Source organism: Cyanistes caeruleus, chromosome 6, assembly GCF_971803275.1.
Source record: "Cyanistes caeruleus chromosome 6, bCyaCae1.hap1.1, whole genome shotgun sequence".
Classification (NCBI taxonomy): domain Eukaryota; kingdom Metazoa; phylum Chordata; class Aves; order Passeriformes; family Paridae; genus Cyanistes; species Cyanistes caeruleus.
This window is the reverse complement of record NC_141706.1, coordinates 59,077,514-59,096,028: the sequence shown is the minus strand read 5'-3', so window position 1 is coordinate 59,096,028 and position 18,515 is coordinate 59,077,514. Positions and strand designations below refer to the sequence as shown.

The following is an 18,515-nucleotide window of genomic DNA, read 5'->3' as shown; positions in this document are numbered from 1 at the left end:
CCCGCCTCGGCCTCCGCCTCCCTCCGCGCGGCCGAGCCGGGCGGGGCTCGCGGGGTTCGCGGCGCTCGGCCCGTGGCGCAGCCGGGCCGGGCAGCGGGTTCTCGCCGGGCGGCGGGTGAGTGAGTGACTCAGGCGGGTCGGGAGTGCCGCGCGGGTTCGCTGCGGGGCCGGTGGGGACGAGCCTCCCGCAGGTACATCGGCGGCGGCCCGCTGTCATTTCCTCTTCGTGCTGCGCCGGGCCCCATCGCGGGGGAGGCCGGAGGTTGCGGCCATGGAGGGGCTGGGGGCGGCAAGTGCTGAGGGGGAGAAAGGTATGTGCGGGGAAGGAGCGCTGCCCCGGGCTTGTATCTCCCGGGGGCGGTCGGGTTCGGCCGCTGTTCTTCCCCCCCCTCCGGGTTCTCCCGTGGGCTGCGGGTGCTTCAGAGTTCTGCGGCGGCTTCAGCTCTGCAGGGCGGAATGCTGGGGGTGAACAGCCGAGAGCTGGGCGTGTGGCAACTAAAGCATCGTCCCTGCGGCCCGCCCGGGAGAAAGGTGTAAAAAATTAAAGGGCTTCGAAATATCAGACAAGTGGTTTATTCGTATTGGTGAAGATACTTAAAATAACTGTAATGCGGAAGTGCTTCAGAACGTAAAAGTTGTAACGTGTGCTTGTGTAGCACTTAAGCAAGTCTTGTTTTCATTTTCCTTGTAGTTCTTCTGGAGCTGGACCAGGGAAAAGGAATGGCTATGGGTAACCAACACCCATCCATAAAACGGTTACATGAAATACAGAAAGAAGTCAAAGAGATTGAACAGCAAGTGGCTGTCTTCAGCGGTCTGTCTACCGACCGAGATTACAAGAAATTGGAAAGAAGCCTTACAAAACAGCTTTTTGAAATCGATTCTGTAGACACCGAAGGGAAGGGGGATATTCAGCAAGCCAGAAAGCGAGCTGCCCAGGAAACTGAGAGGCTGCTGAAGGAACTGGAACAAAATGCAAACCATCCGCGCAGACTGGAAATAGAGGCTTTATTCAAGGAGGCACAGTCACTTGTGGAACGCGAGATCACCCTTTTTTACAAAGGAGGGAACTGTATAAGTGATGAATTTGAAGAAGGCATTCAGGACATTGTATTGAGGCTCACCCAGGTGAAAACTGGAGGGAAAGTTTCTCTGCGCAAAGCAAGATACCGAACTCTGACAAAGGTATGTGCTGTTCAGGAGATTATAGAGAGTGGTGTAAAGCAACAGCTGTCCCTGCCACTCTCTAATGATGCACATCCTTCTGTCTCCAAAATTAACTCTGTAATGTGTGAAGTGAACAAAGCCAGAGGAACTCTTATTGCGCTTCTAATGGGAGTGAGTAGTAATGATACCTGCAGGCATCTGTCCTGTGTGCTCACAGGCCTCATTGCTGATTTGGATGCTTTAGATGTCTGCGGTCGCACGGAAATAAGAAATTACAGAAAGGAAGTAGTAGAAGAGATCAATAAATTGCAGAAATACCTGGACTTGGATGAAGAAGCAAATTCTACTCATGCTTATGATTTGGCACAAAATCAGTCTATTCTAAAAATAGAAGAGATCCGTAAGAAGATGAAAGAAGTTAATTCCTTACTTTTAAAAACAGAGAATGCGTCTGATTTGTATCTGGGATCCAAAGCAGAGTTGCAGGGACTAATTGCCCAGCTAGATGAAGTGAGTCCAGGAAAAAATCCCTGTATTAGAGAGGCCAGGAGAAGAGCAGTAATTGAAGTTCAGACTCTTATAACATATATTGATTTGAAAGAAGCGCTGGAAAAAAGGCAAATGTATCCAGAGCAAACTGCTGCTGAACATCAGTCTCATAAAGCAGTTTGGACTGTACTTGGAAACTTGTCTCAAATTCAGCAAGAGGTGATTTCATTTGATGGAAACAGAACAGATAAAAATTACATGAGACTGGAAGAACTTCTTACAAAACAACTTCTGGCCCTGGATGCTGTTGATCCGCAAGGTGATGAGCGGTGTAAGGCTGCCAGGAAGCAGGCAGTAAAGCTTGCACAGAATATTCTTTACTATCTGGACATGAAGACAGATGAATGGGAATACTGAAACAGCCATGGCCTGACACAGAAGAACATTTTTCCCTTTGGCACTTTATGAAGATCATTGGCAGCACATAATAAAGTGTTCTGTGCTTGCTGAAATCATGGAGATTGCATAAGCAGTTGACTTGGCTATATGTCTGCTATCCCACGCAGTCACCCACTTGCCATGGCAACTGTCAGTACACCATCAGCAATTCTGGTCACTGCTATAAGCAGAGAAGTGCAATTCCCTGAAGGAATAGCTTAATACTTGATCAAATAGCTTTTTTTTTTTTTTTTTTTTTTTTTTTTCCTTTCTTGTTTTAGTTTCAATAGCCTTGTGCAATGTTCAGTGAATGCAGGTTTTTCAAAGACACAGAAACGTATGGTACAGTACTGGCAAAACTGTTTAAGGAGACTGGACATGAAAGTTAGTATTCAGGCATGAGGCTCCATCCAGCAACTTCACAGCAGTCTGGATGTACTGTTAATGTGCTGTTATGAGATAAAGTACTAAGGGCAAAAAGCCTACTGGCTTTTGGACTGTACTTGATTTATTCCATCCATCATACCATCTAGATTTCTTAGTTAATGGAGCTATAATGCCAGCTGCAAATTAGGATTTACATAGGCAATGCCAATTATGTCAATTTTTGTAATACCTGAGCCCTTTGATTTGCAAAACCAGGTCTTTTGTTGGTGGAAATTATTTCAAGTCATTGCTTTAGCGTACTGAGACTTGGAGAGGAAAATCTGTACGTTTGTACCAAACAGATAAAGGGGATTCTGAGGATTTCAAACTGCCATCCATAAACCCTTGAAAACTGCACTGAACTTTATTTAGTGGTTGCTTAGGTGTCTTTTTAAACTCTGCTGTTGCATCTGGTTTTCACATTTGGCGAAAACAGAAACAGAGTTCACTTTGAAGTGAAATGTGCATTTTGGAATTATTTTTGTAAAATTAGGTAGCCAGCTATAAAGATGTCCCTATAATGATGTAAGTTCTATAATGATGTAAGTGCGTGCTACATGGTCAGGTGTGGCTTCAAGCATGTCTTGGAAAGACTTGTGGCAAATGTCTCTCTTTGCAACTCACTCACTAATTGTTTTAGTAGCTTCATAAAAAGCTTGCTTATACTATTATATGCACCTAACTTTTTATTTGTGGCTGCTAGTGCCAATCACATTTCTACTATAGCATGTTTTTTGGCATTTTTGAGAGCATGGCATTAAAATTATTTAAGTATATATAGATATATATAAAGAATATAGATAAATGTAAAGATATATTCAGTTACGGATAATTTGCACTCGGCTCTTTCAGGATGAACTAATGAATTATTGTTCTATTGGTGATAATTTGCACCACTTTTAAGGAGTAAAAACCATTTCGGACGTTACAATAAATTTTTTTAAGATCTATTTTTGACTGATTAGAAAAAACAGTACTGTCTGTGAGAGACAAGTGCCTTTATGACACTGCTGACTTGCACCGTCATATGTAGATATAGGAACTGTTTACTGGCAGCTTGATACATTTCTAATCTTTGCAAGCTGGATTTTTCAGGTATATATCTAATTCTACTGTAGTATATGTCAAGTTAACATAGTACAATAGGTGACAGTTGCCCTATAGAGTCCTGAGAATGGGTATCAAATTTGGGAAATATGTATTCTTCTTAAAAGCTAAAGCATTGGTGTGGAGCTGGGGGACTTTTGGGCAGGTCTTCTGTACCTATTGCTACACGAATAATATGTTTGTTCATAATATACTATGAGATGTTGATTGAAGGCTGCATACCTTAAGAGTGTGAATAGATTTTGTTTGTGATTTCACAGGTGATTGCTTTGCAAATCTACTTGCCAAAACCGACCTAATTGAGTACATTGCCTAAGGCACAATTTAGCAATGACAGAATGTTTGTCGGAGGATTCTTCCTGCTCCTTCAGAGACACAACCCCATTGAATTTAACACTTCTTCACAAAAAACCCAAAAAAACCCTAATTAAAATTCCAATTTCTATTTGAATATTACATGGCTAACACAGAATATTAATGATGTTATACACCTGAATTATTTTACTCATTTCAAGCTCTCTACATGTTTGAATTGCAACTTGTGATTTGCACTTACATTTTTAGGAAAGATAAGGATTTGATATTGTAATGATATTAATAATTTTTCTTTAGTATTACTGTCGAGTCTGTGGTTACTTGTAGTTCGTTTAAACAATTTAGTGTCTGTGTTCTCTGGCAGATACATGTAGTTTTATAAGTGTTTGAGCCTCTTATGTAAAAATGAGTAAGTATAGTTATCAGATCTGTTCTATTTTAAATGTGTCTTTTAGTTTTCCTGAATGAATCGTTATGCCTGCATCTCTAAGAATGCAAATGTGTAAGGTTAGTGTGACTAAGTAGAGTCCAGTGGCAACATAATATGTGGATGAAGCTTTTTTCCTTTGTTCTGTTCTCTGATAAATTGACTATTTAGATTTTATGGTAAAATCCTCATCTGGAATGGGATTAATTCAGAGTTTTTGCATGAATGAAAGTAACAAAATATATGTGCTTAATTAAAAAAACCTAACCCAAACAAAAAAAACCCCACAAAAAAACCAACAAAAAAGCCCAAAAAAACCACACACCAAACCAAAAAAGAAATGCACAGGTTTCTCAAAAATTTGCTTTTATGCTGAAGAATGTAATTTCTTTGTTTTTTTATATCCAAAGATTGAGAGACATACAACTTTTCTTTCCAATACAGCAGGCTAAAATAATCAACAAAATGTAAATGGACCAAATGGCAAAAGCCTGCGTTTTAGTGCTATACTAAAATAGAATAACTTTTCTGTGTGCTGTGTTACGTACCTTAGAGCAAAATAATCAAGTGGATATTTTGGGGGAGAGGTAGTCCTGCATTGTGATTCCGATTTGTTAACCAAATTCCTTTTTAAACTAGTTTTCTTTAGTTATTTCAGTATTTATTTTTTGTTGTTTGCCACTCAGAGTGGTTTTTCTGTGATACCAGTTTGGAGAAGATTTTTGTTAAGTACAATTCTTACCTTTTTAATTTAACAGAAATCAGTGTCTGTGCTCCTAATGGTGTACCTGTCTTCAGTTGTTGCTGGGTAGGTGGTGACATTTGTGTTCACAGATCCAAGATGAAATACTGCAGTGTTACATTCTTGATTATTAATACAAATACATTACTGCTTTTACTAGATACTCATTTGAATGTTATGCCCTGATGCCTTTCTCTATTTATTTTTGAATGTGAGTTATCAGAATGTAAATTATTTTTGTCTTAGAGCAAATGTTTTTATTAAACATGCACACATAAAGTTCTTTTTTTTTTTTTTCCCCTCCTTTAAAAGTTTGCTTTTAAACTGCTGTGTTGATTAAAATAAAGTTCTTTGTGTGGATACCACTCCTCCTTGCTAAATCTGGTGCCTATTGGTTTTCTCTGCATCCCTCAGCAGTAGGTTTGCACCCTCCAGGGTTCTGCTTGGATGATCACTGCAGCAGTGCTTGTGGCAGTGTTCAGATCTTGCCACTTTGCTGTTGAAGGATGCTGCCTGAGCAGATGAGCTGGCGAAACTGATGGAGTGAGCCTCTTCGTGCAAAGCCAGTGTTGATTCCAGAGCCTCTAGCAGGAGCACAGCTAATCTGGTTTTAGGCTGTGCACATGTGGCAGGTTCCCTGACTGCTCTGTTGGCTCTGTGTTTTTTGGTTACTGGCTCGCTGCTGATGGAAATTGGGAATTCTCTTTCTGCCCAGAAATCTGCTGGCTTTGTGCAGTTTCTGCTGCTTGGTCAGCTCCAGAGAGCTGATTTAATCTAATAAAAGGGGAGAAAACAAACAACAAAAATGGAGGAGGGGGTTTAATGAGCCAAACTGGCTTTTAGAAATGTATGTGGGCCAGAGCTACTTCGAAATGAAGGGGTGGGTGGTGCAGCCATGGGCTAGGGAGCAAACGGTAAGAATTTCAGTAGCAGCAAGTCATTAGATCAACTTGCACAGTTAAATAACTGGAGGAGGAAGCAGGAAAGGTGTCAACTATCGACTCCTACAAAGAAGTAGGAATTTTCTGCTTCACTAATGGGATATGATGAAGGCAATACAAATGAATCATGTATGGAAAACAAACCAATAGCTTTCAACTGCACTTTCATGTTCATGTCGCAAGTGATCATAGAACCCTTATTCAGGTTGGAACCCTTATTCTGGTTTTGTGTCTTTGTACAAAGTATAATCATGTGCAAGTACTACACAGGGTCTGAAAAAGCCTTACTCAGAAGATACTGGGTAAGAGCAGGGTTGATAAAGGTTGAATGTTCCCATGTATTTTCCTTTTAACAATAGAGCTTACTTGAACGAAGTATGTTCTTCAAAGATAAATAAATCCTCTGGGCCATGGCTCTAGAGGTTGCTCAACCAGCTGCTGACCTGTTTGTCTTGATTGCCTGTTTTCTTGTCAAAAGAGAGAATTTACCTTATGAGAATATTTCTGTGTGTGTTTTGGTGCCTGAAATCGTTCAACTGGAAAAACACCATATTTTATTATATTATTATACTTATGTATTATTATAATTATTTTAGGTGTATCCTCTCCTGTGGAGAATTCTCCTCTGAGGCGTGGAAGGACATTAGTACTGAGCTCATGGACTGAAGGCCTGGGGGTTCAAGTTGGCTGCCAGCAGGAGGCATTTAAATGGCAGGATCCAGGAAAACACTCCTGCTAGAGGAAACTGCCAGCAGAGACATGACCAAATGTTTTTCAGAGCTGACGTTTTGAGTGAGCTCTGTGTCTGTTCCTCTGCTGCTGCTGAGCTTTCCTTGAGAAAGGGGATTTTTAAGGAAATATTCCCTGAAATCCTCTCGGGCTTTCTGTTTTAGATGAGACTGAGAAATTATGTTAGAGCTGTGGTGAGGCTGACCTGTGTATCATTCTGATTAGCTACATGGAATAGTGATGTCCACAATGCTTTCAGTTACATGGGTCAGCATGTACCTGTCAGCTAAAAGCTGGTCATTAGCTGAAGAAGCTAAGAATGAGCTGTGCTTTTGTTGAAGGCTTTGCTCAACACTTATCCTTCCTCTACAGCAGTGTTTGGTCCTGGGGACTGCCAAGTGCAGATGATTGTATGAGTTGCACTGCTTGACAGCTCAAAAAATAATGAGGTCCTTTTCTAAGTCTGCAGACTCTTCCTACAGGACATAAATTGTTGCAGAGTTTGCCATTAGAAATGGGAAAGTACAATGAGTTTCTTAATTGGGCCATTTCTCCTCAATTAGTTTTTCCAGACAAACTTCTGTGCCACAGCAGTTCCTTGTGAAACCTGTATTTCAAGCAGCTAATCAAAAGCATCTCATGATGGAGGAAACACCACAATGCAGTGCAACGTCCTTAGTAATGTCCAGAACACATACCCCAAACCAATCTGTGATCATGGCCACCAGGAGCACATAAGCCAAATTGAAACCACAGAGAAGCAGAGAGACAAGGCTGGAGGAAATCAAAACAAAAAACTAGTGTAGTTGTCAGGTTTGACCAACTTAATTTAGTTTTATGACAAGAAAAGCAAGCAAAGCAAAGCTCCCTTTTGGCTTGGTGCAGCTGTACCTTGTCTACACCCTGCAGTTCCACATTGTTTTCCAGCCTATGTCACCCTAAGTGCTCCTCCAGGGCACGATGTAGCTGATGGGGGTTAGCCTCGGAGTGCCCTTGGGCAAGAGGGTGCCACCCATCTCCAGGGATACCATAATTACCTTCATTCTCTCTGAAATGTGTGGTCGTGGCAACTCCTAGCACATAGAATATCAGCAGGGCTTGCATAAGGTGGTGTGCAACATGAAGGTTATACCCTGTAATAAACTGGTAATTGGAAGGGGTTGTATAATAACTGCTAGCAAGTCTGAGCAAGGTATCTTTTGTGTGTTTATGCTGAATTTATTAGGTTTTTAAAGAAAAATCTTTGTAACCTTTTATTCAAATCAACCTGAAGCCTGTGATCTTACCTTTCAGATGCCTCATGTTAATACCATATGAAAAGGAGGTTTGAAGAGCTTTATTGTCAATGGATATTTATGAATGGCTTCTGCTTAGTTTCAGACATGTGGTAAAACCCAGATTTTCCAAAACACTCAGCATCCAAAATTCCCACCATGAAAAGTAAGGGCATATTTTGAAAAGGAGCCTATCCAGAGATCCAAACACTGTCATTTCTTGTCACAGACAACCACAGGATCATCCCTGCAGCTAATCAAGAAGACACTTAAAATGACTTTGCCTCATTTCTCTAGTGAAAGGTTGTTCTGAAGCATCATTGCTGTGAGGACTGAGTAACCTTCTAATTTCCAGCATAAACATATTCATGAGAAGCTTTTCTTCTTCCCTAGCGTGTAGTCTGTGATATATTTATAGGCCACAGCTGAATTGCCTCTAAGCTCTGGATTTGCTTGGCTACCAAACAAATACACCCAGACAGGCTGGGTGCCTTCAAAAATCTCAATTCTCTGAATCCAAACTAAATTATAAGTAGTAGTTTGCAATTTTTTCAGGAGTTTTCCCAGTTCTGACAAAAATTTCCAACTTGGAGCCCATACATATACATCATTGGATGTATTGTTTCAAAGGAAATTAAAAAAATTACTAATATTACTTCTGTAGCACTGCAATTGTAAAACTGAATGACCTATTTCAGTACTTTCTTCATGGCATTGTCTTCATGCTCAGCTTGCTTTGCCATTTGAATATTCTATAAATTGATAGTTTTGAGTGCGGAAGGGAATTAGAAACATTTTTAACCTCTGCTATGTTGGAGTGTTTTTGCATCAACAGTAGGTGTGTCACTGTGTGAAGAAACTACGTGTGAATGGTTTTTAGATCAGAACCTCTCACTGATGGTTCCACTCAACAGGAAGTATGAGTTTACTTAGGCAAGTGCAAGGAGCCAAACTAGATTAAAAGGTTCTTCAGGGAGAGTCCACTCCAATTCATGGCAAAGGTCTTTGAAATCATCAGTTAAAACAGGAGACTGCTTAGTAAATATGGCCATAGTGTAGAGGAATGATTTACATTGCTGTCATGCATAGACATGTTCAAATTTTCATTATTAAGAGTATGAAAGTCTTAAGAAAAAATATCTAATAAACTCAAAAACATCTTAGTGCACATATATACACAAGTAGACATTCATGTGAGTTGTGCACTGTAGCCTTCAACTTTCTTCAAATTATGAACTCCAAAAATACATATGGCTAATTAAAATCTGCTGGCCACTGTTGCTTTTTTGTGAACTTCTAAAAGTGCTGGGGATCACTAAGACTCTGCAGAATACTAGCTGGAAGGATTACTGACATGCAGTAAAGCCAGTGGCTGTTTCAGAAAGCCTCAGAATAGCCTCATTTCAACTCAGTGTTTTGGAACACTTCTCAGCATCCCTGTTTTCAAAGCAGAAGCCAATTTACTGTCTCCTTTGTTTCTACAGAGCTATTGTATTTCTGCTGTATTTGTCTCTGTCTTTTCATTAATAACCATTAATTCAGTTTTGTGGCAAATTTCATCATCTGGTCCATCTTGTTCTTCCCAAGCATGAGTTTCTTCCCAAGTTACTAATTCTTTTGTGGGCATTGTTTCCACCACTTCACTGATCGCTGAGTTATTTCTCTGTCCTGGTGCAAACATCACAGCTGACATTTAGGGTGCATTTCTCTGGAAAAGATAAATTTTCCTCACTTGGTCAGACCTGGAGACACTGAAAATATACATGTTCTCCACATAAATTACTGTGTTATGGATCTCTGGGACCCAGGTCCCGTTAGTTGAGAAGAAGCTGTTTGAGATACAAGGCAGCTGGGAGAACTTTTATGAGCTTCATTCCTGGTACAGAAAAAGAGAATGTTAGGAGGTTGCAGCAGCAAATGAGAAACTGTGAGGAGATAGAAGAACAGCCAACAAGGTGACTAAAAATACTGATACTGCTAATATACTCAGCTGATGGATGGTAGGAGACAAAATGGAGAATGGCATGGGGCTCCAGGAGGCAGCATGACAGCAGGGCAGGGCATGTCCTGGCACAAAATCCAGGCTCTGCCAGGAGTCCAGACCACAAGACAAGGCTGGTGCTGAAGCAGGTCTGAGGGTAGGCCAGGAACTCAGCCAGAGGGTTGGGGTCAGGGCACCAGGTCCAAATAATCAAGGGTAACAGTCAAAGGTGACAATGTTTTAGACAGACTCTGCTAAGCAGTGAGGGGACCACAGGATAAGGTTAAACCATAGGAAATTTGGTGTTGGTCTCAGGTCCTTGAGATATTCAGCAACTGACTTTGCTCTCTGGATTTATTAGGAATGCATCCTTGTAACCTGAGTGAGGAACAGGTCAGGACCTTCGGCAAGTGTGCAATTTCTGATCATATGACACAAATGTAGCCACACACCTGTACATCCAAAGCTCATGATGCAATGGCATTCTGACTTCCTTACTATGGGATGATGCTATATGGGCTGATGATTTATAGGATGGTGCTGTATGATTGAGGACTGGCAGATGCAATATTTGTATTTAATGCAAGGCCAATTGATCTTGACTCACTGAAGCTGTATAGAGTTTCATGTGGAAACTCGAATGGTCACATCCCGTGCCCATTTCAGTTTTGACACTACCTCACAGAGAGATTTCTGGAGTATTTTTAACTATCCCTGTGGTATGGACATAAAGATGATGAAGATGTTCCTAGAATGCACCAGAGACAATATCTCCATTACAAAAAGGGAAACATTACTGTCATTGCACAGGGGAGTACAGAGCCCTCTTTGAGATACCATATGCACTTTTGGTCATTCCCACTCAGGGGAGCTTAATGACTACAAGAGATGCAGCACACAGACCAGAAGAGTCAAGGGCCTGCTTTAGTGGAAGGCAGTAAAGAGCTGGGTTTTGTAGCCCAGAAAAATGAAAACTGGGAGGAAAAACCGTAATATTCTTCTCTCTAAATAGATTAAGTATCAAAGGTGAAAGAACAATTACTTAATCTAATGGATAGTGGGGACAAAGATACAAATAGATGGAAATGAGCCAGGCTGAAAATGGGAAAAAAAGACAATTTCTGAAGGAAGCTATATGAGATGTTGCCTTGATTACCCTGAAGATACTTTTGAGTCCTTGAGTATCTGCCTTCTTAAGCCTTCTGTGGATATGCTAGTACATGTCACATATTTCTATTTAGCTTACCCTGCTTTTGAAATAATGTCCATTTCAGAGCAGCTGTAAGGTTCTGTTAAATTCTTACAGACAAGAAGCCATCCTATGATGGTAATGTGACTAAGTAACAATGCTCAAAAAGTTATTCACTATTTTTTTTGAAACTCCTTATTTAGTATCTGGCTTCACATTCATATAATTTTTTGCAAAAAATATAAGTCTTACTCTGAGTATACCGTTCCTAATTTCATCACAGCCTCATCAGATTTCCCTGACATTGGTGAGTTTGATTTCAGAGCACCCCAGGGAGCTCAGGCTGTTATTGTTCCTTGTTCCTAATTGGCTTTGGAGACCAGTGGGAGGAGGCTGCACCATAGCCAGTATGCAGGCTGTCAAAATTTAGATGCTCATCTCTAAGATGCCTTCACTGTCTGTGTGGGAGTACACTTTTCAGGAGCCCACAGCCACCAAATGAAGGCATTTTTTCACAGGAACCTGGGAAGCAGAAGTCTGGCAGACATTAAATCACAGAATTAGTGACTTAGACCACAAAAGAATTAGCAACCTGGGAGGGATGTAAGGAGAGCATTTAATGAAAACCTTTGCATTAAGAGAGGATTAATATCAACAGATCACGAGTGACCAATATTTGTATAACCTTCTCAGAGAATCTGCATCCTCTGCTGGCAGCCTGTTCTAGCTCTTTACTTCTATAATTAGCAAGTTTTTCCCTAACAGCTTGACTCTTCATCTAAAGATTTAAATAGTCTTGTTTTTTTGTTCTTCTTACTCTATCTTCATGAATCTGAAGAGTAAGTAATGGTTAGTAATAAATAACTAATCCTTTATTATTCACAGAAAATAGCTGTTTCCTCAGCTCTCCTTTTAGCAGTTGCTTTTATAGACTAAGCACCCAAACAGCTTCAGTATTCCATCACAGAATAACCCCACATTATTTACGTTTCTCTTGATGAGGTGTCTCTCCCATATATGCTCACCATGGGCCTATTTCTTGAAGTACTATTCCCAAAAATGGACACAGGACTACAGCTAGAGAGTCATTGGCAATTAGTAGCATGGCATAATTGCCTTTCATATTTTAGCTCTTACAGTCCTATAAATACAGCCAAGTACACCTTCCTTTCAAGAGCATCACAGAGTTGACTCACATTCAGCTGAGGATCCTGCATAAGCCCGGACCTGTCTGATCTCACCCATCATGTGCAGGATCCTGGCCCTGGTTCCTGCCCCTGGCCTGCCCGCAGCAAGGGCGAGAGCTGTGCTGGGCACATTTCAGCTATTTGATCTGAAACCTCCAAATGAGGCCTCATCCAGAGATAGTTCCCAAATGTCTTCTGAAGAAAAAGAACTGCACTAACAGGGCACTTAAAGAGATGCTCATACTCACTAGAAACTTCTCATTTTGCTAAGCTTTCTCCTTATTCCCACACCCTTTCTTAGTGTTACATGTTCGGCTGCTGAAAATAGGAGTGCCTTCTGCTTTCTGGCATGCTCATCTGCCCATGCAATCAAAAGCACTCTCTGGAGTTTTATAGGCTTGTGTAGCTCTTTGGCAATGGACTCGTTCTCTTCCATATAGTCTGGATTATAGCAGACAGAGCATTGTATCATTTGCACTAGTGATTGCCAGGCTGTGTTTTAAGGAGAAGCTTTCTCTGCATACTTTGTATTTGTGATCTGTGTTCTAGCTTGGAATCGAACAATATTAAAGGGGAAAAGATAGATGTGGATGGCAATCGTAACCACAGGCATAGGAAAATCTGTTGATATCTGGCCCTGAAGTTGCTGGTTCCTGAGTTAGTGATTAGATCTTTCTATTTGTTCAATACCCAGTACAGTAAGGAATTAGACTGGTCACCCTGGGGAGAAGAGTAGATGTCTGTGCACAACTTCAGCACCTGCCTCAGTCTGAAGCCATGGGATGAACTGGAGTTTCCAGCCTGACTTCAGTGTCCTGCTGCAGCTCCAACCCTGGGTGAGTCTGCACAGAGGTGCTGCAAAGATAAGCCACCACTGCAGAGATAAGCTACAACTGACAGCAGAGCAACCCTTCCCAAGGGTCAAGAAGTTCACGGATCACTGAACCTGTTTCCAATACGGTTTTTGAATGTAAATATTGGGATATCAACTTTGGTCTCTCCAAGGCCTTTCCAAGAGATTCTCACCTTCCTGCTCAAACATCTGCACTGCAATTCCCACTTGGAATTGCCAGTTTTAGCTTAATCCCAGACTCTTGCTCATATTAAGTCATCTTGCAGGAAGAATCTCCTTCCCTCCTCCCATTGTGGATGCAATGGGCATCAGCCCACCTGGAGAAACATGACTAAAAAGGCAACCCCAGCTCTTTTTGAGACTCAAACTGAGGAGACTTCATGCAAGCAAAAGCCTCTGACTATGGATGAAAGCAACCCCTTCCCTCACATCAAAGGGTTAAAACCATTTCATTTCTTTGCAACAGGCACTTGCATGCTTCCAGGCATTGTATGAGCTGCTGGGTGTGTTGGGAGTGTCTGCTCTGTTCCTGGACCATTGTTCTTTCTCCAAGGCAGCACATCACTCTCTGCTGTAGGATATCTCATCTTTCCTCCTCTGTGTAGGTGGAAAACCCACCCTGACAACAGCTTGCAGTGTCTTGTGCTGCTCCTTGATTTTTCTTCTGATTTGGTATTTGCTGTGACCTTTTAATCTCACCAGGATGGCTCTGCTTTGAAGCACGAAGCCACATGGTCCCTTGGTTGAGGTATCACTGCAGTTTGGTGGAAAAAGGCTTCATTTGGGAAGGAAGGGGGAGGAAGCACAGCACCAGCTTTCTATTTCTGTACATTGCTCCAGATCCTTGCTCTCTGCTGTGCGTGGCTGCTGCAGGGTGTGAGAAATTCCATTTCTTCTCTGCTTACCCATTTTGTCTGAAATGATCCTGTGCTTGGGCACCAGACTCGTGCCTGGTCCCCTAAATCTCATTACACAGGAATATTGAAAGAAACAGGACACAGTCTAATCTGCTGCTTTCTGTCTATAACTGGAGTGTATGACACACTTCTCAAAATAAGCTGCAGTATTTATTGGCTGCTGTACTGTCATAGGGTGCAGAACAGGAAAAACACTTCCTCAGCTTTCATCAGGGCTTTTATTGCCAGCCTGACTTGTCACTTTTCTAACTGAAAGCAGCAGAGCTTTTTCTTCTTTGTTGGCTTCAACTTTCTGCCAAATAACTAGTAGAATAAATAAAACAGACATGGCATTTTGGCAGTGCAGGAAGTCAGAGAGACCATTGCATGTGGATTTGTAGGGAACAGGATTCAGCTCCTTCACTTGTCTAAAGAACCCAGCTCTGACTTTCATCCCTAAACACATGGTTCTCCAAAGTCAGCTGGAATGCAGTCTTGCAAAATCCTCAGCCTCTCCTCACTTCAAGTGGCCTGGCCTGTGCAGAGGGAGAGGAGAACCTGTCTGCTCACAGTGCCAAGAAAGCACTGGCAGATGTTTAGAGGGTGCTGATATGTCTTCAGCCACTGGTGTTAAATTCCTGAAGGGGTGAGGTTGTGAGGGGTCTGATAAACAGCTCAGACAGGGCACTGCAGCTGTTCTCATCATGTGCCCAGTCAAGAAAAGATTGTGATTTTCCAAAAATGAAACACTAAAGTGGAAGAAGATGAAGGTGTCTGCATTTTGCAGACTGAGTATATTTCTTAAATACAACTCATCAACATAAATGCTGTCATGAAGGGTTTTTTAAAAAGCCCTTCACAAATGTAAATATTAGGAGAAGCACTAAGCAACTCAGTGAGCAGAAAGAGGTTTAGGTTAATAGAGCTCCTTTCAGAAAATATCATGACACTAGTGCTTAGCTAGCTATTTTTATTGTCTCTCAATTGTTTCTGGCATATAAATGCAAACTTTGTTACTGCAGGCAGCAAAGTCATTTGTATGTGCAAACCTGTGCACAGGAGATGGCATGGAAGGCCAGATGGCAACAGCATTATGACCTGCTTAGCAGAACAAACACTGCCTGGAACTCTGAGCTTTTACCTCAAGGTCAATATTAACTGAAGACCCAACCGAAGCCAGCTCTTATTGACCAAGAATACCCTATATTGATGACAAAACAATAGGAGATTTGCCTTACAACAACAAAAAAATAAATATATTTATGGCCAGAAGAGAAATGGGCCATAGGAAGTCCTGGTCAAAAATTTGATCCTGAGTTTCTGCTGTGTGGGGTACAAGTCTGTACTTGTGAATCACAGTGTGCTGACCTGGGGGCTTCGTTCTTCCAGCAGGAGTTGGTTTAGCATATGGAGAAGGGCAGCACTTCCAAGAATTGCTTCCATCTTGTTGGTATAGCCGGGTAAGCAGATGAAGGCAATCGGAGGCCCTTGGTGTTCTGATAGGCAGTGGGACACACCCAGGGCACCCTTCCAGCTCCTGGGCTCTATCACCTGTAAACAGCTCCAGAGCTGCTCGGTGTGAGCACAGCAATGCCCTGCACATGAAATCAGCCAGAGTGGGGCACGGGCTCCTGCCTGGGCACACAGCTCAGCCACAGGCCAGGCACTGCTGGGTGCCCTTCCAGGGACCAGAGCCAACACACACACCTGCACAGCGCTGGCTGGCATGTGGGGATTGCTGCCTGCTGACCCTGGCTGTGGCAAGCACCACTTCTTTCACATCCCCTCCTTTAACTCATCAAGCCTTCTCCCAAAACACTCCCATCACCCTGGTCTCAAGCCTCCCTGCCAGCCACAGTCTGGCAGTGTCCCACCTAGGATTGCTGATAACCAACTATTTGTCTTTGTGCTGGCTTTGTCCTTTAGATTCAAAATCACATCCTCCCCTGGGTTGGCTTGTGTTTTATGTGCCAGCCTGTCCCAGCATAGTCTGTGCAGGGTTTCCTTGGGGTCCTTTGTCTTCAGGCATGTGGGCACATTTCACCAGCCTGCATGTTCCTCAGTAAACAACTTTCTCACTGTTTCTCCAAAGGTCTCTCATGTCTCACCAGAAAGAGCTTTATCTGTGCACTAATTCATTCCTGGCTGCTTTGCCTACTGTGATCACTGGTCCATCTCTGTGAGTTCAGGCTGTGTCACAGTGGCCACTAAAGTGTATTAGATAACACACAGCAGTGTCCCTGCCCTCCACTGCATCCCCACTGCCCTGGGAGAGCCTCAGCCTTGCCTCTGCAACACTAGCCTGGCTGCACACAGCAACTAATGCCCAGGACACTGAGAAAAGTGAATCCTCTTGCTCCTCCACAGGAGGTTGGAAAACTGCCTGCTTTCTCTGGAGATGCTGAATGTAAGCGGGAAGGTGTGAGAGGTGCAGATGCTTTAACAGGAATGTTTTTCAAGAACCAGCCCTACTGTCTGGAGACGGCGCCAGAGGGTTGTGTTTGCTGTTTCTGACTCAAAGAAGAGGGATAAAAATAGGCTTGTACAGGGCTTACCACAGAGGGTGTACTGCTGTCACACTGGTACTGGCACACAGCACTGCTTAATGCTCATTTACTTTTGTTGATACTGCATTCCATAATTTTTTACCCCACCAATCTCCATCCTCTCTAGCCCAATATTTAATGCATGAGGCATGGATTTTTCTTCTGACCTTCTTCACAGCACAGAGTGTATGTACCTGGTCCCCTCCTAATGAGGTGAATCCAAATTTAGAAGCATTTCCTCGTGAAGTAAATGACTTTTCATTTGATGAGAAGCACCTGGTTGAATAGCTGACTGATGGTTTCCTTCTAGACCTTTCTCAGAAGCAAAAAGCAGCTGTTATCCTTGTGCTGAGTAGTCTCAAACAACATAAAAAATCTAGCAGTTATTGATCTCCTGTAGTTAACTCCACAAATTTTGCCAGTAAGCAGTAGAATTTTTTTAACATCCCTGAATAAAAGCTAAGAAGGGAGGCAGCAATTTTCCATCTCTCTGCCAACACTGATCTGCCTCAGGGACTTGGCAGGACAAGTGACAGCCAGGCCTGACAGGCCTGTCTGCAAACAACATGAGATGGTAGAAGGTCATTTAACACATTAGCTCCACCTGTGAGGAGAGAGGGCTGCACTCACACTCCTGCTGCGGGCACCAAGTGGCTGTGGCTCCAGGCTCAAGAGGGAAATCCACATTCCCTGCATAGCCACAGAGCTTCTGAGAGCTCTGGTGTGAGATATTCAGAGCAGTCTGGAAGTGGGCAGGCATGGCATGGCAGATAACCACTGGGTCATTGTTTCCAGGAGTGTCTTCTGCAATGTCATGGTCCTTCTGCCCAGGGTTTTAATTCTCTGACTGATGGGTATTTTAACTGTGCAAGCTGTGGCTCCGTCTGTAGTCACATAACCAGCTGAGTACTTGTACTTTTGAGTGCCAGGTAAGGGAGACTGGCTGAACAGAGAGAGAGCAGAGCATTGTTTGTGTAGTTGGCATGGATATGAAGCAGATCTGGCAAATGTCAGGGGACAATGACAAGGATGAACAACCTTGGACAAGCTGGGAAGGAAAAACAGGCTCCTCCTGGATTTTTCCCCATGGCTGAAACCTGAAAGCATTCACTTTTTTTATGTAGGAATAAACTAAAGGAATTTGGTGCCTGTCCTCTGCTTTACATATATTTAATTATTTTTTGCACATTCAGCTGCTAACAAACCAGCCAAGGCTCAGTCTGGTGGCCCTGCCTGCCTTCCTGAGGACAGCAGCAGTGGCAGCCACAGCAGCAAGCAGCTGCCTGTTCCCCTTTGCACTTCTGCATTCAAAGGTCTCAAAGCATTTTTGTAGACAGGGCACAGCCATCGCCTCTCTTTTCTGAGGAAGAAACCACAATAAAAGGAGAGGAAGTGACGGGTGCAAGCTGATGCAGTGTGGATCCATGACCCTGCAGCCCAAAGAGAGTGGGGGATGTTCCAGGGGCCTCCAGTGACCTGGGACATCCAAGCCCCATCTCTCCTAGGGTGTGCTTTCCACTGCAGATGGCCTTTTCTGTTGTTCTCTGCAATGAGAAAGACACTTAGAAACACCAGCTCTGTACAAAATAATATTTACCTCCATGCCCTGAGCTGCACCAAAAAATTTGTGTTTTCCTGAATCCCACTGCTGACATTTTCTGCACTGTGCTTCCCATGAGGCAGTCCACACTTACGTCCTGGAGGTTAAATTCACTTTTTATCCACTGTTTTCCACCCTTAGAGCTTGTTATCTCTGAAGCCCCTAAGGAAAAGATTTGCAGCAATTCCTTAGTACTGCAAGCAACAAA

The 18,515-nt window shown here is 42.7% G+C and overlaps 1 protein-coding gene across 3 annotated transcripts; it reads left to right on the top strand.

The window, feature by feature from the left end:
* The first annotated feature begins 47 nt into the window (after nucleotides 1-47).
* BAG5 (BAG cochaperone 5) lies at nucleotides 48-5,491 on the top strand. 3 transcript variants are annotated; one of them, XM_086892562.1, is made up of 2 exons: nucleotides 48-115; nucleotides 692-5,491. In XM_086892562.1, the coding sequence occupies exon 2, from the start codon at nucleotides 721-723 to the stop codon at nucleotides 2,071-2,073; it is 1,353 nt and encodes a 450-aa protein (XP_086748688.1). In that variant the 5' UTR covers nucleotides 48-115; nucleotides 692-720; the 3' UTR covers nucleotides 2,074-5,491. The 3 variants fall into 3 exon arrangements, with proteins under 3 accessions (XP_086748688.1, XP_023783243.2, XP_023783242.2); XM_023927475.2 differs by having other exon boundaries at nucleotides 48-191; XM_023927474.2 differs by having other exon boundaries at nucleotides 48-311.
* Nucleotides 5,492-18,515: the final 13,024 nt, after the last annotated feature.

Excerpts from the sequence above, each read along its gene's own strand:
- BAG5 (XM_023927474.2), top strand. The coding sequence starts at position 272 with ATGGAGGGGCTGGGGGCGGCAAGTGCTGAGGGGGAGAAAG. Across the intron at positions 312-691 it reads AAGTGCTGAGGGGGAGAAAG|TTCTTCTGGAGCTGGACCAG; the intron begins GTATGTGCGGGG and ends TTTTCCTTGTAG.